Consider the following 23,515-nt stretch of genomic DNA (forward strand, 5'->3'; position numbering starts at 1 on the left):
TGCATACAAGTCCTTTTAACAGATATGTTTTGCAAATATTTTTCTTCCAATCTGCAGCTTGCATTTTCATTTCTTTAATGGTTTTCATCAAAGAGAAAACATTTTTAATGTTGATAATTTAATTGACAATGTTTTTCTTTTATGATTCATGCTTTTAGTGTCCTAAGAAAGTTTGCTTTATCCAAGTACAAAAAGATTTTCTCCTGTGTTTTCTTTAGAAGTTTTGTAATTCTAGCTCTTAAAATTTAGATCTATATTCCACTTTGAGATGATTTTTGTGTATGACATAAGGTAAGGATCCAGGATTGTTCTGTTTGTTCTTATGGATATTCAATTGTTCGAGCACCAGTTGTTGGAAAGACTAGCTTACTCGTTGAATTTTCTCGGCCCCTGTTTTTTTGTTGTTGTTGTTGTTTTTATTTTGTAGACGGAGTCTCGCTTTGTCGCCCAGCCTGGAGTGCAGTGGCGCGATCTCAGCTCACCGCAACCTCCGCCTCCCGGGTACAAATGATTCTCCTGCCTCAGCCTCCCGAGTAGCTGGGACTACAGGCGCGTGCTACCACGCCTGGCTAATTTTTTGTATTTTTACTAGTCTATTTCAAGACCTCTTCTGTTCCATTGATCTACTTGTCTGTCTTTATGTCAATTTCACATTGACTCGATTAGTGTATAGCAAGTCTTAAAACCAAGTAGTTTAAGTTCTTCAGCCTTGTTCTTTTTTACGATTATTTTGGCTATTCAAATTTCCATATAAATTTTAGAATCAACTTGTCAATTTCTTCAAAAAAATCCTGCTAGTGATTTAGATTAGATTGCATTGAATTTGTAGTTCGATTTGGGAAGAACTGCTATTTTAACAATATTGAGTCTTCCAATCCAAGAATATGAATTTCTCTACATTTCTTTAGATCTTTTTTTCTCAGCAATGTTTTATAGTTGTCAGTGTGCAAATCTTGCATATTTTTGTTAAACTTGTCCTGTTTTATATTTTCAATGCAATTGTTTTAAGAGATACTGTTTTCTAATTTGTTTCCAATTTTTTATTACTAGCACATCAACTATAGATTTTAAATTGACCTTGTATCCTACAAACTTGCTAAGCTCAATATTAGTTCCAGTAGCTTTTTTCGTAAGTCCAATGAAGACAGTTTTCAACAAAGATGAATAATCATGTCATCCAAGAATAAACAGGTTTACTTCCTTTTCAATCTGCCTTTTATTTCTTTTCTTATTATATTACCCTAACTAGAACCTGCAGTACTATGTTGAATAGAAGTGGTGGAAGCAGACATCCTTTCCTTGTTCCAAATCTTAAGGAGAAAGCATCAATCATTCACCATAAAGTCAGTTTGTGGCTGTTTCTATCTTCTGAAATAGATTATAGAGAATTGTTGTAATTTCTTCCTTAAACGTTTGGTGTAAAATTCACCAGTGAAACCATGGACCTGGTGCTTTTTGTTTTTGGAAGGCTATTATTTATTCAAGTTATTTAACAGATATAGGCCTATTCAGATTGTCCATTTCTTCTCGTGTGAGTTTTGGCAGATTGTGTCTTTCAAGGAATTGGTTTATTTCATCCAGGTTATCAAATTTGTGGACATAGAATTCATAGTATTCCTTTATTATCATTTTAATGTCTGTCGGATCTGTAGTAATGTTCCTTATTTCACTTTTGATATTAGTAATTTGCATTCTCTTTTCTTGCCTGGTTAGGGGCTTATTGATTTTATCAATGTTTTCAAAGAACCAGCTTTTGTTTTCATTGATTTTTCTTTGTTGCTTTCCTGTTTTCAATTTCACAGCTTTCTGCTTTAATTTTTATTATTTCTTCTCTTCTGCTTACTTTGGATTTTCTTTTTATTTATTTTTATTTATTTATTTATTTTTGAGACACAGTCTCACTCTGTCGCCCAGGCTGGAGTGCAGTGGTGCGATCTCAGCTCACTGCAACCTCCGCCTCCTGGGTTTAAGCGATTCTGCTGCCTCAGCTTCCCGAGTAGTTGGAACTACCGGCGCGCGCCACCATGCCCGGCTAATTTTTTGTATTTTTAGTAGAGACGGGGTTTCACCGAGTTAGCCAGGATGGTCTCCATCTCCTGACTCGCGATCTGCCCGCCTTGGCCTCCCAAACTGCTGGGATTACAGGCGTGAGCCGCCCAGCTTTTTTTTTTTTTTTTTTTTGAGTCGGAGTCTTGCTCTGTCGCCCGGGCTGGAGTGTAGTGGCGCAATCTCAGTTCACTGCAACCTCCACCTCCCGGGTTCAGGCAATTCTGCCTCAGCCTCCCTAGTAGCTGGGACTACAGGCGCGCACCACCACGCCCTGCTAATTTTTGTTTTTAGTAGAGGCGGGATATCGCTATATTGGCCAGGCTGACTTCAAACGCCTGACCTCAGGTGATCCGCCCGCTTCGGCCTCCCGAAGTGCTGGGATTACAGGCTGAGGTACGGTACGGGTACCTCATCTGCGTCAGTACGGGTGTAATAAATGATGACCTGCCTCTTAATTTATCAGGTGGCAAACTGAGGCTGTGGGCACTTAAAGAGACCTAGCATTTTCTAGCGCACTGCTCTCCTGGGTATGCTGGCGACAACCAGCGGCCTCGGGTTGTGAGCTGAGCCACTGGCCGGAATCTGCCGCTGAGCGAATGCACTCGCTCAGACCCGACTTCTCCCTCTAGGGCGCGGCTCCCGGGCAGGTCCCTTCACGAGTCTTCAATCCGAGCAGAGCAGGGTCCTGAGGAGGCGCCGACCTGGCGCGAGGCCCCCTGCCTGCCCAGGTTCCCCGGCGGCCCTGAGCGAACCCTCTCGGGGTCAGCTCCTTCTAGGCTGAGAAGGGAACGGCGGAAGGCGGAGTGCGCCCCGGGGAGCCCGGAGCTGGGACTGGAGCTCCCATGGGGCCAAGTTCACGGGGTGCGGCCGCGCGGCCAATGGGCGCCCTCTATGCCCTGACGGTGCCCCGCCTCGCGGCGCTGCCGCGCTCCCGCCCTCCTGCCGCGCACTCGGGATCCCGACCAGTCCTGACCGCACGGGGGGCGCGGCTACGGGGCGCAGGGGCCATGGTGCGCGGCAGGATCTCCCGGCTCTCGGTCCGGGACGTGCGCTTCCCCACGTCGCTTGGGGGCCACGGCTCGGACGCCATGGTAAGCGCAGCTTGCTGCCCGGGTCCCTCCCGCCCCGCCGACTGCAGATCTGCAGGCCCCGGGTAGCTTCCCAACTTCGAACCCATTGCTTCTGTAAAGTGGGAGGCGCGCCTGGGGGAGACACTCGCTTTTCATGCCTTGGAGCAATTGTATAAGTATCCAGAAACTTTCCACTCTCCTAGGTTTTTTCTTTGCTGGAGTTTAGAATATCCTGGTTTTACTTTTACGACTCACATTTTGCTGGAAATGGTAGAATGCATAATAGGCAATAGCAGCAAAATGATTTTGTTGGGTTCCCGCCAATGGAAACCCTAGAGCAAGCACAGCGCTCGCTGGCTTCCTCTGTACCTTGAACGCGACGGGGTTCGCGGTGAGGGAGAACGGGAAGCCCAGGGCTGGGAGTTTTGAGTGGTGATCCCGCTTCCACAACTTGCTGTGTGACTTGGAGAAGTTCCAAACCTCTCTGGGTCTCTTGGACCCGTCTATGTAATGAAGGTGTCACAGTCGGGTTGAGAAACCAAGCGCGTGATAACTGCGTCACATGAGAGGGCGCTCTCATGAAATTACCCGCAAACACGGTTAGAAAGGATTGATGCAAGTGTCAGTTCGTCTTAAGAGATGTAATAAAGTAAGGACAGGAACTCTGACTCCTACCAAATATTGAAGGTCTTTTTTGCTTACTGAGGGTGTTAGAATGTCAGGCCTTCCCTCCCCTCCCCCGTCTAGAGCGGTGTTTCCCAAATACAGTGGGTTCTGTGCAGGGTTTTCAGGGAGCCTGTTCCCCACTGGGTCCTCACTGCCCGTCTTAGTCCACTGATGAGATTGGCCGCGCTAGAAAAGCAGAGTTGTATGGGTATGTAGTGAATGTGTGAAAGTATGCTGGGAAGTGAGGAACGGCAATGTTAGGAAAATGGTTACCAGTAGGGAGGGAAGGAAATGGGGTCACGGAGGGGACCACGAGGTCTCTAATTCTCATTGTAATGTTTTACTTCCTAAATTGGGTGGATGGCAAGCTGGTGTTCATTACATTATCTGTACTCTTTTTGTACCTGAAATGTTTTATAAAAATAGACCTCTCGTTAAAGTTATTAAATGCAAAACAATGTCCTTTTTGAGATTAAGTTCATCCTGCATTTTTAAATTTTTATTTTATTTTATTTTGTGTTTTAAATTTATTTATTTATTTATTTTGAGGCAGGGTCTCTTATCTGTTGCCCAAGCTGGAGTGTAGTGGTACTATCATGGCTCACAGCAGCCTTGACCTCCCTGACTCAACCAATCCTCCCACCTCAGCCTCCCAAGTAGCTGTGACTACAGGTGTGCACCATGACGCCCAGCTACGTTTTGTATTTTTTGTAGAGACAGGGCCCAGGCTGTCATCCTCTTTAAAATCTTCATGTTTCCTTTCTTATATGATGTTGGTAAATAACTTAAACACCCAGCAGGCAATCCTTTATGGAACTCAAAATAAATGTTGGAAATTTTACTGGCTTATAGAATCCAAACACTCGATCTCATGCAACTGTCTTTGCCTCTGTGAAGCTTTAGCAGCTGTGGCTAAGTCACACAATCTTTCTAAGCCTAGGTTTCTCATCTGTAAAATGGGTATAATAATATTCACTTTATACATGTAAATGAGATACCTGTAAAGAGCCTGGCTCAGAGAAGGCCGTCAGTAAAGTTGGTTATAGGCCAGGCATGAGGGCTCACACCTGTACTCCTAAGTGGAGGCCTAGGCAGGAGGATCACTTGAGCCCAGGAGTTCAATTACATGAGCTATGATCATGCCACTGCACTCCAGTCTGGGCACTGGATGACACAGTGAGACCCTGTTTCTAAAGAAAAAAGGAGGGGTTGGCTGTAATTACTATTCACTCTGAGGAAACTGAAGCAGAAGGAATCCCTAATCTAGACGTGACTTTGAATTTGTGAAATGTTAAGACAGCCTGGTTTGGCTGAGCGTGGTGGTTCAAGCCTATAATCCCAGCACTTTGGAAGGCCGAGGCAGGTAGATCGCTTGAGCCCAGGAGTTCGAGACCAGCCTGAGCAACATAGTGAGACCTCGTCTCAACAAAAAAATACAAAAATTAGCTGGGCGTAGTTGCGTGCACCTGTGGTCCCAGCCACTCAGGAGGCTGAGGTGGGAGGATCTCTTGAGTCTAGGAGGTCGAGGCTGCAGTGAGCTGTAATTGTGTCACTGCACTCCAGCCTGGGTGAGAGAGAGAGACCCTGTCTCAAAAGACAGCCTGGTTTACTGTAGAATAATTCAATAAATGGAATTTGCCTCTGGGCCTGAGTGATGTCTAACACAGGGTAAGGAGACATTATCTAACACCTGTATTGCAAGCTCATAAATACTTAAGCATTTTATCTTGGGGAGATAGGGTGTATGTTGTGTGCCAACTCTCAAGTGTCTTCTTATTAGAATGAGCTGTTTTGCAGTTCACCATGGAGATGGCTTCACATGCCCTCGAGGCATGCTGGACCATCAGCACTTAGCAAAGTGAGCTTCCCTGATCAGAAGTAGGATATTTTCAAGAAAGAGCAATAAAGCTGTCCTCAAAATCTGCTAAAGACTCCTGCTTTTTTTTTTTAGACAGAGTCTCGCTTGTTGCCCAGCCTGGAGTGCAGTGGTGCAATCTCATCTCACTGCAACCTCTGCCTCCCAGATGCAAATGATTCTCATACCTCAGCCTCTGGAGTAGCTGTGATTACAGGTGCGCATCACCACGCCCGGCTAATTTTTGTATTTTTGGTAGAGACGGGGTTTCATCATGTTGTCCAGGCTGGTCTCGAACTCCTGAGCTCAGGTGATCCACCTGCCTCGGCCTCCCAAAGTGCTGGATTACAGGCATGAGCCACTACTCCAGGCTTACCTCCTTCTTAATCTGAAATCTACTTCTGTTCCTTTCTTCTCTGTGAATTGCCCTTGTTATTTCTCCTTCAGCTGTCCTTACCCTCAGATACGTTTTCCGCTGTCGGGCCGCCTCCTCTTCGTGTGCTCTCTCCCCTCGTGGCCTCCTGCCTTTCTGACAGCTCCTTCTTCCTCCACTCGCCCCTTCTTCCCTCTCTGAGGCTCAGGCCTCAGTGTCTTTCCGGTCTCCCTACACACTCCCATGAAAACCCTCTCCGCATTCTGACTTCGGTGCCACCCTTTATGCCGGAGACTCCCAGATCTCATTTCCGGATCTGCCTCCTTAACTTATAGGTCTGGATACTTCCTGTTGGGTTTTTCACCTTCATGCTAAACGCAGTTTGTCTAAATCGGAAGTCAACTTCCATGCTCTGCCGCCCCTCCCTCCTGACCCATGTTGGATCATTCCGCTAATCACAGGGACCCAAAAGCTTCGAGTCACTTTTGGTTCATCTCGTCCTGTTGACCCTCATCTGAGGCTTCAGTGAAAGGTTTCCTTTTTCCATTGCTTCCTCTTCTTGGAACCCAGAAACTGCCGATGGGTCTTTAATTCTTGGAGTCTCCTTCTCAGCCTCATCGCTCAACTCCTTCAGGAACCCAATGGCTCAGCCAACCCAGGTGGGCACCAACACTTGAATACACTCCAGTCTCTCCCTCTTCTGACCCCTTTACTTTCTGCACTGCTACTGCTGCTACCTCGCCTGAGATATTCCTCCCTCCCAGACTCTTCACTCCCCTTCCCACTGCTGAGGAGCTCCCCTTCCTTGACCGGCCAGCTCACATTCTGTCTTCATCATAAAGCGTTCTCCCTCTTCAAGAAGCACATTCAGCTAACAGCGCTCTCTGCCAGTCGTTCATAGTTTGCATCCCTCCCAGGCCTTAGCATGTTCTGCCTTATATTATTAAGGGTTTTTTTTAACCATATCTTTTTATTTATTTATTTTAGAGATGGGGTCTTGCTTTGTTGCCCAGGCTAGTCTCGAACTCCTGGGCTCAAACAATCCTCCTGTCTTGGCCTCCCAAAGTGTTGGGATTACAGGTATGAGCCACCATGCCCGTCCTATAAGCAGGTCTTCTCAAATGTAACTTCCTCAAGGGCAGACGTATCTGTAACCCCCTAGCAAGCTGCAGCAGCTCTGACACGTACTTGGTGCTCAGCGATGCATCACACTGATTTCCTGCCACTGGACTGTGATACCAGACTCAGGGCTCCAAGCCATCACATACAGCTCCCTCAGCCACGACACCCCCAATACAGGGATTTAAAATCTGCCTTCATAATTCACTCGTGGCTGGGCGTGGTGGCTCACACCTGTAATCCTAGCACTTTGGGAGGCCGAGGCAAGTGGATCACCTGAGGTCAGGAGTTCAAGACCAGCCTGGCCAACATGGCAAAATCCCATCTTTACTAAAAAAAAAAAAAAAAAAAAAAAAAAAAAAAAAAAACTGGTCATAGTGGTGGGTGCCTGTAATCCCAGCTACTTGGGAGGCTGAGGCAGAAGAATCACTTGAATCCAGGAGGCAGAGGTTGCAGTGAGCCAAGATCATGCCACTGCACTCCAGCCTGGAGAACAGAGTGAGAGTCAGTCTCAAAAATAATAATAATAATAATAAAACATTATTTACTTGTGGTGTGACCTTTTGTAAATTACTAAACCTCCTTAAAACTTCATTTCCTTTTTAATAAGGATAAGAGCACCTACTTTTTAATACTGTTATAAGATTAAATTAAACCATGTAGAGCTCTTAGAATATAGTGTGTCTGGCACAATAAATATTATAGAATAATAACTAATAAATTTTCATAGCCTTATGCACAATTCTTCTTTATGAATGCATTCAGATCTTCTGCCTGGCTTTTTGGGGTCTCCATTATTCCACGACATAGAACAAAACAAAAAATGAGTGAATTAATCTCGAAGCTTTACTTCTTCATTTTCCCCCACTGGTGTCTGAACTTTTGCCAATGTATTTTCAGCCCTGCTATAAACTGCTATAAGTGAGATCATTCCAATTTTATGCAACAGTTTTCTGAACCTTTGGCTTGTTCAATTTGAAGCTGCTTGTGAATGTAACTTTGTTCAAAGAGCTGACAGAGATAGCTGCGAGTGAAAACTCCTTGGCTTAAAATTGAGCCCCTTCCGGGCATGATGGCTCATGCCTGTAATCCCAGCACTTTAAGAGGCCCAAGCCGGTGGATCACTAGAGCTCTGGAGTTTGAGTCAAGCCTGGGTAACATGCAAGACTCCATCTCTATTTTTTTATTTAAAAAATAAATAATAAAATTGAGCCTCATTTTTTGACCTAATTGAAAATGGGTGATAAAAATGTATACATTGCGACCAGGTGCGGTGGCTCACACTTGTAATCCCAGCACTCTGGGAGGCCGAGGCAGGTGGATCACCTGAGGTCAGGAGTTCAAGACCAGCCTGGCCAACATGGTGAAACTTTGTCTCTATTAAAAATACAAAAATCAGCCAAGTGTGGTGGTACGTGCCTGTAATCCCAGCTACCCGGGAGGCTGAGGCAGGAGAATCGCTTGAACTTGGGAGGCTGCAGTTGCAGTGAGCTGAGATCGTGCCATTGCACTCCTGCCTAGGTGACAGAGCAAGACTCCCTCTCAAAAAAAAAAAAAAAAAATATATATATATATATATATATATATATATACATATACATTGCTCTTGTTGAAACATTTTGGATCTTTCAGGAGGACATTCCTTTTCTCCATTCAGAGCCCTTTGTTTTCTTTGGGGTATAGCAACAGTTCCTTCTATGGGAGCTCTTGTGGCACGGCCCCTGTGGCATTGTCTGTCCTCATGTGACATCATTCTCATGGTTCTTTTCGGGTTTCTCACACTGGCATTGTTTCGGCGGGGAACTTCTCTCCTGCAGCACACGGACCCTGACTACTCGGCTGCCTATGTCGTCATAGAAACTGATGCAGAAGATGGAATCAAGGGGTGTGGAATTACCTTCACTCTGGGAAAAGGCACTGAAGTTGGTGAGTTGAAGATTCTCTCGAGGTTCCAGAATGCTTAATTTTCAGATGAGATTCTAATTTAGATTCTTAGATTCATTAGAATCTTGATTTAGATTGAGTTCTGATCTTGTTTTTATCTGTTGTTACACTGCTCAAAGTGAGTAAAAACAGTGTTTCATGGTTTGTTATTTATTTCACTGGGAGAAATTTAAAAGTGACAGAATTTGGCCTCTCTCCTTGCAATCATCTCTAGCCTGTTAGAAAATCCTTGGCTGTTAGTCTGTTTCTGTGTGTCAAATGACAGCTACAAGGATGCTTTTCACCTGCTTTTCACGCGGGACCACTGTCGAGCTTTGACAACCTGTAGTGGGCGAGTAACCAAGGGCAATGAGAGGGAGGAGACATGAGTTCCCATAGCAAAAAAGGCTCATTGTGATGTGCACAGCAAGTCTACTCGCTTTTCAATATATATATGTATATATTTTTGAGACAGAGTCTCACTCTGTCGCCCAGGTTGGAGTGCAGTGGCACAATCTCAGCTCACTGCAACCTCTGCCTCCTGGGTTCAAGCAATTCTCCTGCCTCAGCCTCCTGAGAAGCTAGGATTACAGGCTCCCACCACCATGCCCAGCCAATTTTTGTATTTTTAGTAGAGACAGGGTTTCACCATGTTGGCCAGGCTGGTCTCGAACTCCTGACCTCAAATGATCCGCCTGTCTCAACCTCGCAAAGTGCTGGGATTACAGGTGTGAGCCACCACACCCGGCCTTTTCAAAATATTTCACACCAAATCGGTTTCAAGTTCACTATTTTCATGGCGAAAAGGGCTTTGGCCCCGCCCAATCTCGGAGGTCTCCCTTGGGGAAGAGCAGATTCTTTAAGATGCATACTGAGCCGTGTATACGTCATTCTTTTTTTATTTGCATTTTCTATTTTCTTAAACAGAAGACACAGAACATAACTTTTTTCAGAGCTGGATGTGATCTCAAATGGTGATCTTGAGCTGTCTCATTTTTTACAGAGAAGAAAACTGAGGCACAGACAGCTACCCAGCAAGTCATGGCAGAACCACCTGACTGCCCAGAGCACTTTCTCTTCAGAACTTTTAAATGCAACTCTTTTTGAATACATAATACTTACACATGGTACAAAATTCAAGAAGTACAAAACAGTGGCCTTCGCCAGGTCAATTTCAGTGGATTATTAGGGCCTGAAGCCAAATTATGATAGATTGAAGGGTAAGGGTCTAGAAGGAGGGAAAAGAGTTTCTCTAACTTCGGTGGTAGTGTGATACCTCTCCCTTGGATGTTTGCACCATCAGCGCTCTCAGTAGTTGTAGAAAAAAATCTTGGCCCATTGAGAGATTTTAAATTGTTAAGCATATAAAAGAAATGTGTGAGTTTGTGAGTGTGTGTATGTGCGAATGGCAAGGGAACCTTCCTTGAACTTTCAATGGACACTGCCCGGGTGGCTGCTGTTTCTGCTCTTCACAGGGCTGGCGGTCAGTTGTCCAGCAAGTCAGTCCTTCTGCAGACTTCTCCTGAGTGCTGCCATGCATCAGGCACCAAAGTAATTTTAAAAAGAGAAAGATAGGCCGGGCGTGGTGATTCACGCCTGTAATCCCAGCACTTTGGGAGGCTGAGGCGGGCAGATTGCTTGAGTCAAGCAGTTCAAGACCAACCTGGTCAACATGGTGAAACCCTGTCTTTACTAAAAATACAAAAATTACCTGGCCGTGGTGATGCATGGCTGTAATCTCAGCTACTGAGGAGGCTGAAGCACGAGAATTGCTTGAACCTGGGAGTTGGAGTTTGCAGTGAGCCAAGATTGCGCCACTGCACTCCAGCCTGGGTGAAAAAGCGAGACTCCATCCCAAAAAAAAAAAAAAAAAAAAAGATACAGAAGACAGAATCCCACATACAAGGAGCACACGAACTTATTGGGGAAGTAGACATAAAAGAAATGATCATAGTGCAGTCTGAGAATTACTATTTTTTAAAACTATGTACAAGTTTTACAGAGAGAGGATATATTAGGCTGTTCTTTTTTTTTTTTTTTTTTCTTTTCTTTTTGGAAACAAGAGTCTTGCTCTGTCGCCCAGCCTGGAGTGCAGTGGCACAATCTCGCTCACTACAACCTCCACCTCCCGGGTTCAAGCAATTCTTATGCCTCAGCCTCCCGAGTAGCCGGGATTACAGGCACACACCACCACGCCTGGCTAGTTTTTACATTTTTAGTAAAGATGAGGTTTCACCATGTTTGGTCAGGCTGGTCTCCTGACTTCAAATGATCTGCCCACCTTGGCCTCTCAAAGTGCTAAGATTATAGGCATGAACCACCACTCTGAGCCAGGCTATTTTTGCATTGCTATAAAGGAGTACAAGAGACTGGATAATTTATAAAGAAAAAGAGGTTTAATTGCCTCATGGTTCTGCAGGTTTTACAGAAAGTATGATGCCAGCTACTCAGCTTCTAGGGAGGCTTCAGGACACTTACAATCATGGTAGAAGGTGAAGGGGGAGCAGGCACATCCTATGTCGAAAGGATCAAGAGAAAGGGAATGGGGAGGTGCTACACACTTTTAAGTCACCAGATTTCACGAGAACTCACTCACTATCTCAAAGACAGTACCAATGGGATGGTGCTAAACCATTCATGAGAAATCCACCTCCAAGATCTAATAATCACCTCCCACCAGGCCCCACCTCCGACACTGGGGATTACATTTCAACATGAAATTTGTGCAGAATGTCTAAACCATGTCAGGGGGTAACTTCACTCCGTCCAAAAGGCTCAGGGAAGGCTTCAGAGCAGAAGTAATGCTTTGAGGTGAGTCTCAAAGAGCAAACAGGAATTTGCCAGGCAGAGAAAGACCATACTGTGAGTCAGTCCCCCTTTTCTCCATTAAGTAAACAATTTACTGTTAAAGTTTTCCCCAAAGTAGTAACCACTTACTAAGATAGAGCTGTGAGCTGCGTTTCTGCTTATTCTGCGACTTTAATTGTCCCTTGTTTGTAAGTTGAGTACTTTATGAAGCCGCTGTCTTTCTCCATACTGCAAACCCTACAGCACAGCCCCCAAAGGTTGCATAAAACTCAGCGAGCTTACAAGATATGTTAGGCCATTGGACCCACTCTCTGTTAACAGCCCAGACTTTAAACTTTGCTGACTTGGGCACACGTGGAGGGGCCCTGGGCACTAAGATAGATAAGAAGCCCTTCTGGGATGGGTGCTGAGCTCAGTGTTTAGGGCCTTCACTTCCCCTCTCCTCCTCCATTCCCAGCCCCACACCGCTGTCTTGGTGGATGTCTCAGGCACGGATAAATCAACTTCCATCTCTCCATGACTTTAATTAATGACTCTTTTGTGCTAAGGGTTTTGGCTTCCTCCTTTTTCAGACCACAACATGACAGAACCCATTTTAACTTTAACCTTGCTACATATTTCAGGTGACTCACTGCAGTCTCACTAAATGTGTTACACAGCACTCACACTAAAGATGAAAAATTCCATTAGCTCATCCTGGTTCTTCTGCTTACTTACCTAATCATCTGTTTATGATTAAAAAAAATAGGGTTACTGTGAAGAGAGTGCTTGTGTGTGAGAGAGACAGAGAGGGAGGGTTGTTTTTCAAATGTATAGAATATACCAGTGTAGTTTTTGATTGGGTATTTTTTTAAATCATGACTTTATTAAATTTACTTAATTAATATTCATTTTTATCCTTTTTTCTTTATGTTTTTAAAGTTTTTATTATTTATTAATTTATTTGAGATAAGGTCTTGCTCTGTTGCCCAGGCTGGAGTGCAGTGGTGCAATCACGGCTCATACAGCCTTGACCTTCCAGACTCAAATGATTGTCTCACCTCACCTTCCCGAGTAGCTGGGCCCACAGGCACAAGCCACCATGCCTAGCTGATGTTTCTTTTTTTTTGAGAGACAGAGTCTCGCTCTGTTGCCCAGGCTGGAGTGGAGTGGCACATTCTTGGCTCACTGCAACCTCCACCTCCAAGGTTCAAACGATTCTTCTGCCTCAGCTTCCCAAGTAACTGGGACTACAGATGTGTGCCACCATGCCCAGCTAATTTTTGTATTTTTAGGAGAGACAGGGTTTCGCTATATGTTGGCCGGGCTGGTCTCAAACTCCTGACCTCAGGTGATCCACCCACTTTGGCCTCCCAAAGTGGTAGGATTGCAGATGTAAGCCACCACACCTGACCTGGGTTTTTTTTTTTTTTTTGAGATGGAGTTTCGCTCTTGTTTCCCAGGCTGGAGTGCAGTAGCACAATCTCTGCTCACTGCAACAACCACCTCCCAGGTTCAAGCGATTCTCCTGCCTCAGCCTCCCAGGTAGCTGGGACTATAGTGTGCTGGGCTGATTTTTGTATTTTTTGTAGAGACAGGATTTCATCATTTTGCCCAGACTGGTCTTGAACTCCTGAGCTCAAGCAATCCGCCTGCCTCAGCCTCCCAAAGTGATGGGATTGCAGGCATAAGCCATAAGCCACCGTGCCTGGCCTGTTTCTGTTTTATTTTATTTATTTATTTATTTATCTATGTATTTATTTATTTTTGAGATAGAGTCTCACTCTGTCGCCCAGGCTGGAGTGCAGTGGTGTGATCTCGGCTCACTGCAACCTCTGCCTCCCGGGTTCAAGCAATTCTCCTGCCTCAGCCTCCCAAGTAGCTGGGATTACAGGTGCCCACTATCACGCCAGCTAATTTTTTTTTTTTTTTTTTTTTTGAGACGGAGTCTCGCTCTGTCACCCAGGCTGGAGTGCAGTGGCATGATCTCAGCTCACTGCAAGCTCTGCTTCCTGGGTTCACGCCATTCTCCTGCCTCAGCCTCTCCAGTAGCTGGACTACAGGCACCTGCCACCACGCCTGGCTAATTTTTTTTTTATTTTTAGTAGAGATGGGGTTTCACCGTGTTAGCCAGGATGGTCTTGAACTCCTGACCTCAGGTGATCCACCTGCCTTGACCTCCCAAAGTGCTGGGATTACAGGCGTGAGCCACCATGGCCAGCCTTTTTTTTTTTTTTTTAAGACTTTATTTTTTTAGAGTAGTTTTAGGTTCACAGCAAAACTGAATGGAAGTTACAAAGATTTCCCACATACCCCTTTCCCCACACAGGCACAGCCTCCTTCATTATCAACATTCTGCCCAGAGTGGCCCACTTGGTACAACTGATGAACCTGCATTGGCACATCATGATCACCCAAAGTCTGTAGTTTACAATAGGGGTCACTCTTAGGTTTGGACACATGTATAATAATATGTACAATGTAGACTAAGTTAGTTTTTTAAAAAATATAGAAAAAGATGTACAAAGAAAGAATTTTTAAATAGACAAAATTTTTAAAAACCCAGCCTTAAGAGTTTATGACACCACTCTTACTTCAGGCACCCACAAGTCACCCACCGACTTTACTCAATGTCCTTCCAGTGCTAGAGGCTCCAGAGAATTGAAGTCCCTGAGCAGATAGAATCACAAGAGAAAACCCCCTGGGTTTAGTTGCCAAGAAGCTGCTTTCAAGGGCCTTTTTTTTCTTTTCCAAGTCAATTTCCTGCCACAGCCAAAATTTCTTTTTTTTTTTTTTTTTTTTTGAGGCGGAGTTTCGCTCTTGTCGCCCAGACTGGAGTGCGATGGCGTGATCTTGGCTGGCTCCCCGCAACCTCTGCCTCCCAGGTTCAAGCGATTCTCATACCTCAGCCCCCACAAGTAGCTGGGATTACAGGCATGTGCCACCACACCCAGCTAATTGTTGTATTTTTAGTAGAGACAGGGTTTCACCATGTTGATCAGGTTGGTCTCATACTCCTGACCTCAGGTGATCCGCCCTCCTCAGCCTCCCAAAGTGCTGGGATTACAGGCATGAGCCACCGTGCCTGGCCTCACAACCCAAATTTCTATTGAATGCGACAAATTCTAGTCTCCTGTTGAGCAAGAAAAATCCATACACTGTAGATGAATACATAAGTGCTGCTTGTGCACTCTGAGAGTCATAAAAATGAGATCATCCTTAGCTTTTGTTAAGTGCATTTGGTATTGTGACATGAACCAGAGGTATGCTTCAGTCAATGATTTATAGCAACAATCAAATCCCTGAGACGGTGGTTTGGTGTCAATAATAACGTACCTCACTGTGAGTCACTGACTTACTTCAGATTTTCTTTAATTCAAGAGCATCAACCTTCAAGAAGTGAGGAGGACTCTGTCTTCTCACAATTCTAGGGAATGAATGTCTGAACCAGAATGATTGTGTATCCCATTAACAAAAGCCCTAGAGAACCTGGAATGGCTGGTTCAGCCCTAAATGCTACATCTGACCTAAAGTGTGCAATCATCCGAGAGCTGTTTCACCCTTGGCCAGGCATGTGCTAAAAGCTTGGGGCATCACTTTCTTTCTTTTTCTTGAGATGGGGTTTCGCTCTTGTTGCCCAGGCTGGAGTGCAATGGCATGGTCTTGGCTCACTGCAACCTCCACCTCCTGGGTTCAAGTGATTCTCCTCCCTCCGCCTCCCAAGTAGCTGGGATTACAGGCACCTGCCACCATGCCCAGCTAATTTTTGTATTTTTAGTAGAGATGGGGTTTCACCATGTTGGCCAAGCTGGTCTCAAACTCTTGACCTCAGGCGATCCACCGGCCTTGGCCTCCCAAAGTGCTAGGATTACAGACGTAAGCCACCGCGCCCAGCCTGGGGCACCATTTTCAAACTGTCCTTCTCAAGATCTTATTGACAGTAAAACTGTACCTCTACAACTGTCCTATTAAATGACTGAAAACTTTTACTATTGAATCCACGGCGGCACCAAACAAATTTATCAAAATGTTTTGGAATACATTCCTTTCTTTGAAGCTAAGTTGATGGCTTGATTCAATTATTGTGTCCATTTACACAACGTAGGCTAAATGTTTCCTAGAATTGGCAAAGGATCAAAGGGTTACTTTACTTTTTCATCATCTTAAATAACACAAGAAAGCCTTTATATTATTATTATTATTATTTGAGACAGGGCTCAGCTCTGTCACCTAGGCTGGAGTGCAGTGGCACAATCTCAGCTCACTGCAACCTCTGCCTCCAAAGCTAAAGTGATCCTCCTACCTCAAGTGATCCTCCTACCTCAGCCTCCCGAGAGGCAGGGACCACAGGCGCACCACCGCAACCGGCTAATTTTTGTATTTTTTGTAGAGATGATGTCTTGCCACACTGCCCAGGCTGGTCTCAAATTCCTGAGCTCAAGTGATCCACCCACCTCAGCCTCCCAAAGTGCTGGCATTACAGGAGTGAGTGCCAGGTCCAAGAAATCCTTTCAAAGTAAAATACCACAGGACATGGTGGCTCACACCTGTAATCCCAACACTTAGGGAGGCCGAGGTGGGAGGGTTGCTTGAGCCCAGAGTTCCAGAACCTCCCCACCCCCTGCCCCATGCAACATAGCAAGACCTTGTCACTACAAAAAATTTAAAAATTAGCTGGTGTGGTGTTGTGTGTAGGTCCTAGCTACTCAGGAGGCTGAGACAAAAAGATTGCTTGAGGCTAGGCATTCAAGATTACAGTGAGGTGCTGGGTGCAGTGTCTCAGGCCTGTAATCCCAGCAATTTTGGTGGCCGAGGCAGGTGTATCACTTGAGCTCAGGAGCTCAAGACCAGCCTGGGAAGCATGGTGAAACCCTGTCTCTACCAAAAATACAAGAAATTAGCTGGGCATGGCGGCTCGAGCCTGTGGTCTCAGCTACTCAGGAGGCGGAGGTGGAAGGATCACTTGAGCCCAGGAGGCAGAGATTGCAATGAGCCTAGATCCCACCACTGCACTCCAGGCTGGGTGACAGAGTGAAACCCTGTCTCTAAAAAATAATAATAATAATTAAAGGTACCAAAAATAAATAATTGATGGTAATGCTGACCCAAATTAAATTTAACCTTCAAATTACTTATGAAAAATGTAGTATATCATGGGAAAGTCAATAGTAAGAAATTTCATGTTAAGACAGTGTTTTCATATATTTTAACATTTTACATATAAATAGTATGCTAATTGCAAATTCATTTTATTTAATGTTTAATGGTTTATGTTATGAATTCAAGGCATTTTCTATACTTGTCAATAATGAAAAGGCATTTCTCCTTTTAAAAATTCTATTAAGTCAGCCTTCTTATTCCTTATGAACATGAACTAGCGTGGTTTGGTTTTGAATCTGATTGTTCAAACACTTTACAAAGTGAATAGGAAAATAATTTGGGAACATTATTTAAACTTGTCAATCTATGGTTCTGTTTTTCATGTGACAGCCAATCACAATGTGTTCTCTACTCAGGAAGTTTAGCTCAGTATATGGATTAACACGTGTTCTACTTGTGTGATATTTCTTATGACAACCACAGAAAACATATGGGGCTGGGCACAGTGGCTTATGCCTGTAATCCCAGAACTTTGGGAGGCCAAGGCGGGTGGATCACTTGAGCGCAGTAATTTGACACCAGCCTGGGCAGCATGTCGAAACTGCGTCTCTACAAAAATACCAAAATTTACCAGGTGTGGCGGCACATGCCTGTAATCCCAGCTCCTCGAGAAGCTGAGGTGGGAGGATTACCTGAGCCGGGGAGGTCAAGGTTGCGGTGAGCCGTGATCGTGCCACTGCACTCCAGCCTGGGTGACAGAGTGAGACCCTGCCTAAAAAAGAAAAGAAAAGAAAAGAAAACATATTTGATGCAATTTTAAAAAGAATATACCTTTGAGATGGAGTCTCACTCTTGTTGCCCAGGCTGGAGTGCAGTGGTGCAATCTCGGCTCACTGCAACCTCTGCCTCCTGGGTTCAAGCGATTCTCCTGCCTCAGCCTCCTGAGTAGCTGGGATTACAGGTGCGCACCACTGTGCCCTGCTAATTTTTGTATTTTCATTAGAGACGGGGTTTTGCCATTTTGGCCAGACTGGTCTGGAACTCCTCATTTCAAGTGGTCCTCCTGCCGTGGCCTCCCAAAGTGTTGAGATTACAGGCATGAGCCACCGCGCCTGGCCTAGATTTAATTTTTTCATAAAATGTTCACATTTGTTTGTTTGTGATGTTTTCAGGTGCTAATTTCTTGACCTAGTATAGAAGCATAAACAAGAGTTCAATCCTTTTTAAATAGTTGTCTGTGCTGTGAATGCCCTCGCTCACCATGTGCTCAACAAGGACCTCAAGGACATTGTTGGTGACTTCAGAGGCTTCTATAGGCAGCTCACAAGTGATGGGCAGCTCAGATGGGTAAGGGACCTATTTTGTAAAATGCTTACATAAGTAATATTACCAAGGTCTGAGATGTCCTTTGAGTGCAACGAATGTGAAAATAGAGATGGGCTTATTTATTTGTTTATTTATTTATTTTTTGAGATGGAGTCTCACTCTGTCACCCACGTTGGAGTGCAGTGATGCAATCTCGGCTCACTGCAACCTCCACCTCCTGGGTTCAAACAGTTCTCCTGCTTCAGCCTCCTGAGTAGCTGGGACTACAGGCATGCACTACCACACCTGGCTCATGTTTGTAATTTTAGTAGAGATGGGGTTTGACCACGTTGGCCAGGCTGGTCTTGAACTCCTGACCTCAAGTGATCCGCCTTCCTAAGCCTCCCAAAGTGCTAGGATTACAGGCGTGAGCCACCATGCCCATCCTAGAGATGTGTTTATAATTTTAAAGTAAAACATTTTATTCAGTTAAATTCGGGCTTGAGTCATTTAGATCATCAGTATTTTGAGGTAAACAACTCATTTCTGTAAGACTGATGATCTAAATGACTCAAGCCCGAATTTAGCTGAATAAAATGTTCTACTAAGGAGATGAGATCCTGAGATTTGGGTCCTGAGAGCTATCTCTTCTCTAAGGACCTCATCTCCTCCTCCCTGAATTGGAAAGTGCTCTAGAGGATAAAGTACTAAATGGGCAATCTTTTTATGGAGAAATAATGTGAGTAGTATTAGAGATGTAAGAGAAGGTCAGGCCGGGCTCGGTGGCTCACTCCTGTAATCCCAGCACTTTGGGAGGCCAAGGCAGGCAGATCACGAGGTCAGGAGGTCGAGACCATCCTGGCTAACATGGTGAAACCCCGTCTCTACTAAAAATACAAAAAATTAGCTGGGCATGGTGGCGGGCGCCTATAGTCCCAGCTACTCAGGAGGCTGAGGCAGGAGAATGGCGTGAACCTGGGAGGCGGAGCTTGCAGTGAGCCGAGATCGCACCACTGCACTCCAGCCTGGGCAACAGAGCGAGACTCTGTCTCAAAACAAAAAAAAAAAAAAAAAGAGAGAGAGATGTAAAAGAAGGTCATTAAAGAGAAAACATTAAGAGAAGAGCAAACTTAAAAAGGTGGAAGACCATGGTACCTTTTATGTGTTTGGTATTTGAACTATAAATTCAAGGCATGAAAAAGTTAGGCTCTGGAGAAAGGATTCCAACACAATAAGGTGAATTCAATACCCTGACCTTTGCCTTTGTCCCGTGATACGGGATTTTGTCTTTTCCTAACCCGGCTCAGTCTCCCATCCATGCACTGAGAAGGGCACAAGAGAATGTACTTTCAATAGTGCCTGGGATTTCCTCTTTTACTTTATACAGAGAATATTAAACTTACCTTGAAAGATGTCACCTTGAAGAAGTTCCCATTGGCTGAATCTGGGACAATTTGAGCATCCAAATAAATATGATAGTAATGGCTTATAACCCATTGAATAAAATCCATGAGTCCATTCAGATAGTGAACAATCAGCTGGGCACAGTAGCTCACGCCTATAATCCCAGCACCTTGGGGCTGAAGCAGGAGAATCACTTAAGGCCAGGAGTTCAAGACCAGCCTGGGCAGCATAGTTGAGACCCCCGTCTGTACTTTTTAAAAATAAAAATAATAAAATAAAAAATTTTTAAGGAGGTAATAAACAACAAGGTCAAGCCCACCGTTACAGCTGATTAAAATCTAATAAATATAAAAGGAATGATAACATCAGAAAATCAGCATAACTGTCATAGCTACAATTAATTGAGGCAAGAGTCATCAAGGGATGCCCAAATTTTGGGACAATAATAACCTCCTTACTTGGAAAATGAAATGGTGATGGAGAAAGCAAATGGACACTAAGTTACCCAAGAGGTAAAAGTTAACAATCCTAATAATAAAACAAAATGACATAATCACTTATGTAGTATTGATGCCAAAAAATGTATTACCTGAATCTAGTCATGAAGGAACTCCAGATCAGCCCAGATTGAGGGATGCTGTACAAATCAAGTGGCCTGTACTCTTTTAAAATGCTAATAACATTTAAAAAAGAAGAAGAAAAATTATTCCAGGTAAAAAGAGACTAAAGAGGCATGACGACTAAATGCAATACGTGATCCCAGATGGGATATGGATTAGGGTAAAATAAAATACACTATTGGAAAAAACTGGTGACATTTGATTATGGACTGGCCTTTAGATAGCAATATTCTATCAATGTTATATTCCCTGAGTGTGATTATTGTACTACGGTTATGTAAGAAAATATCCTTGTTTTCAGGAACTATACACTGATGTATTTAGGGTTAAGAGAACATGATATTTGCAACTTTATTCAAATGGTTCAGAAAAAAGAAGTACATATGTCTGTGTGTTCATATGTATATACATACATATACTTAACATATATATATAGAGAGAGAGAGAAAGAAGAGAGGAAAACACAGGTGTTTTTCCTGCTATTCTTAAAACTCTTCAATAGGTTAGCAACTGTTTTTTTTAAACTTAACCTTTAGGTGGGTTTCTATTGCTGCCTTTTAATTTTTGAGATGTGTCCCTGGACGGAAGACCTAAATATCTTCCTCTCTCTCTCTCTTTTTTTTTTTTTGAGACAGAGTCTTGCTCTGTTGCCCAGGCTGGAGTGCAGTGGTGCGATCTCGGCTCACTGCAACCTCCGCCTTCTGGGTTCGAGTGATCCTCTTGCCTCAGCCTCCTGAGTAGGGACTACAGGCACAAACCACCACACCTGGCTCATTTCTCTATTTTCAGTAGAGACGGGGTTTCACCATGTTGGCCAGGCTGGTTTTGGTCCCAAAGTCCTGGGTTTACAGGCATGAGCCATCACACCCAGCCCTCTTTTTCATTTCTAAAAAGTGCTTTTGTACTTTGCTTCCTAACCAGATTGGTCCAGAAAAGGGTGTGGTGCACTTGGCGACAGCAGCCGTCCTAAACGCGGTGTGGGACTTGTGGGCCAAGCAGGAGGGAAAGGTAACTCCTCTCACAAACGCTCAGGAGGCTCCTGGGAGCTGCACGACACTGACTTTCCCTACGCACAGAGGAAAGACAGACACACTGCAGCCCCCAAAAGCAAATACAGATAATTGCTTTGTGTTTTTTGTCCTCTGAGAGGTTTTGGCAGTAGGTAGGGAACTGCAGGAGGAGGAGAAAGAGGAGATGGGATGGCGGAAGGCGCAGGCAGCAGTAGAAGGGGGGTGTGGGGACCTGGTGGCTGACAGCCAGCATTTGCTGCCAATGCATTTACTGTCAGGAAAAAAATGGGGACTTTACACATATGTCTTACAAATCCTTTCTTTTTTACTTCAAGCCTGTCTGGAAGTTACTTGTGGACATGGTGAGTAGCATCGTTAATGTTACAATTGTTTCTGTAAATGAAATGGATATCATGGATGACATGCCTTTTGATGATCAGTAAATATATTCAGGACTATCTGTTGATCACTATAGCGATGATAAAGCAAAAAGCCAATAAAATATGACATTCATTTTCTGATATCTGACGTAACAGACGGCTGTGCTCATGCAGGCAGGGTGGCATGAGGGGAAGCAGTGAGGGGGTCCTGCCTCCCCCACCGTGCATGTGTAACACACGGTGCCAGTTCTCTGAGCCTCCATTGCCTGACTGTGACAAGAGGATCATCCTAACTTCTCTAGGAACCTCACAAAATTAAAGATCAATGAGAAAAGCACCTCATAAACTCTGAAAAGCCAGATGTTATAATATTATGAAGATATTATCCAGGCCAGGCATGGTGGCTCAAGCCTGTAATCCCAACACTTTGGAAGGCTGGAGGATGGCTTGAGCCCAGGAGTTTCAGGCTGCAGTGAGCTATAATTGCACCACTGCACTCAGGTGACAGAGCAAGACCCTGTCTCAAAAAAAGAAAAAAGAAAAGATACTATCCAGTCACTTTGACACCAAGAGTAAGATCAGGCCATTGTAGCCTCTACTGTACAATTCCAGCAGGGAAGGAGCTCAACACTGAATTCTAAAGCTATGCACTTGACTGTTTTCTTTCTCCTTGACCTTTTCATAGCAGGGGTGAACAACTGGATGCTGAGGAGGAAAAAACTGGGCAAATTAAAGGGGAATGAGCTTCAGACCCCATGCAGAGCTGGCTGTGAGTCCGGGTTTCACTGCTCACCAGCTGCGTGACCTTGAGCATGTGACTTCCCCACTCTGAGCTGCGGTGGCCTCAGTGCGACACCTGGGTGGTGGTTAAAAACCTCGTGATCCACAAATGAAGGCCCTTGTTATTAGTTGGCAAAAAATTAAGGAAAAACAAAGAACACCATGGCCTTGAAGAGTGTTGGGCAGGAGACTGCTCCTCCTCTGGAGGAAAGTGAAGACAGGAGGTTGTCACATCGTCTCTGACATGGAGAGTGGCTTCGGGGCCATCCATAGGGGAAGGACACAGAGCTCTTGAGCCCCCTTCTAGATTCAAGCTTGGCGTTTTACAGGGATGGAGGAAGTAGCCACCAAAAGGGAATGATTTGCAGGCCACCAGAAATGTGCCTGAGGTCCCACCTGTGGACCCTCCATTTTTGGATCCTGTTCCCTTTCAATGCCGGTACTCTTTTCTTTTTTCTTTTTTTCTTTTTTTTTTTTTTAGACGGAGTTTCCTCCTTGTTGCCCAGGCTACAGTGCAGTGGCATGATCTCAGCTCACTGCAAGTGATTCAAGCGATTCTCCTGTCTCAGCCTCCTGAGGAGCTGGGATTACAGGCACCCACCACCACGCCCAGCTAATTTTTTGTATTTTTAGTGAAAACGGGGTTTCACCATGTTGGTCAGGCTGAGCTCAAACTCCATACCTCAGGTGATCCACCCATCTCAGCCTCCCAAAGTGCTGGGATTACAGGTGTGAGCCACCGAACCTGGCCCAGAACTCTTAGAAGTAGGATCTCAGGGTTGAAAGAGCTTTTAGGATTTTCGACAGTTATGGTGGAGTATTATTGGTCACTATAAGATGTTAGTGGGAATGGAACTACTGGCTGTTTTCCAACTGACTGTTCCGTCAGGGTGGGGAGAGGTCTCAGCACGAGGCCCCGCCGAGATGTTGGTGGGTGGTCAGCCAGGTGGGCCGCTCGCTCCCGGTTCACCCACTGTGTTCCTGTCAGTGAAGAAAACATCCCCATTTGGCAGGAGAAGAAGCTGCCGGAGGTCACACTGCTAGTGAGCGGTGGCCCAGGTGTAGGGCAGCCTT

The 23,515-nt window shown here is 44.8% G+C and overlaps 1 protein-coding gene across 8 annotated transcripts in view; it reads left to right on the plus strand.

Annotated features, from left to right (window-relative positions):
• The first annotated feature begins 2,683 nt into the window (after window positions 1–2,683).
• Window positions 2,684–23,515, plus strand: part of ENOSF1 (enolase superfamily member 1) — a 38,990-nt gene continuing 18,158 nt past the window's right edge. For 2 of the 8 annotated variants that reach the window (XM_055368605.2, XM_055368606.2), the window contains exons 1-4: window positions 2,989–3,140; window positions 8,950–9,058; window positions 18,174–18,289; window positions 21,617–21,643. In XM_055368605.2, the coding sequence (XP_055224580.1) occupies window positions 3,057–3,140; window positions 8,950–9,058; window positions 18,174–18,289; window positions 21,617–21,643 (336 nt within the window). In that variant the 5' untranslated portion in view covers window positions 2,989–3,056. Of the gene's footprint in view, window positions 3,141–8,949; window positions 9,059–18,173; window positions 18,290–21,192; window positions 21,280–21,616; window positions 21,644–21,726; window positions 22,881–23,515 lie in introns of those variants that run through there. The other 6 variants (XM_019013890.3, XM_019013889.4, XM_031003587.3 and 3 more) reach the window with 6 other exon arrangements.

The sequence above is a fragment of the Gorilla gorilla genome, chromosome 17 (assembly GCF_029281585.2).
Source record: "Gorilla gorilla gorilla isolate KB3781 chromosome 17, NHGRI_mGorGor1-v2.1_pri, whole genome shotgun sequence".
Lineage (NCBI taxonomy): Eukaryota > Metazoa > Chordata > Mammalia > Primates > Hominidae > Gorilla > Gorilla gorilla.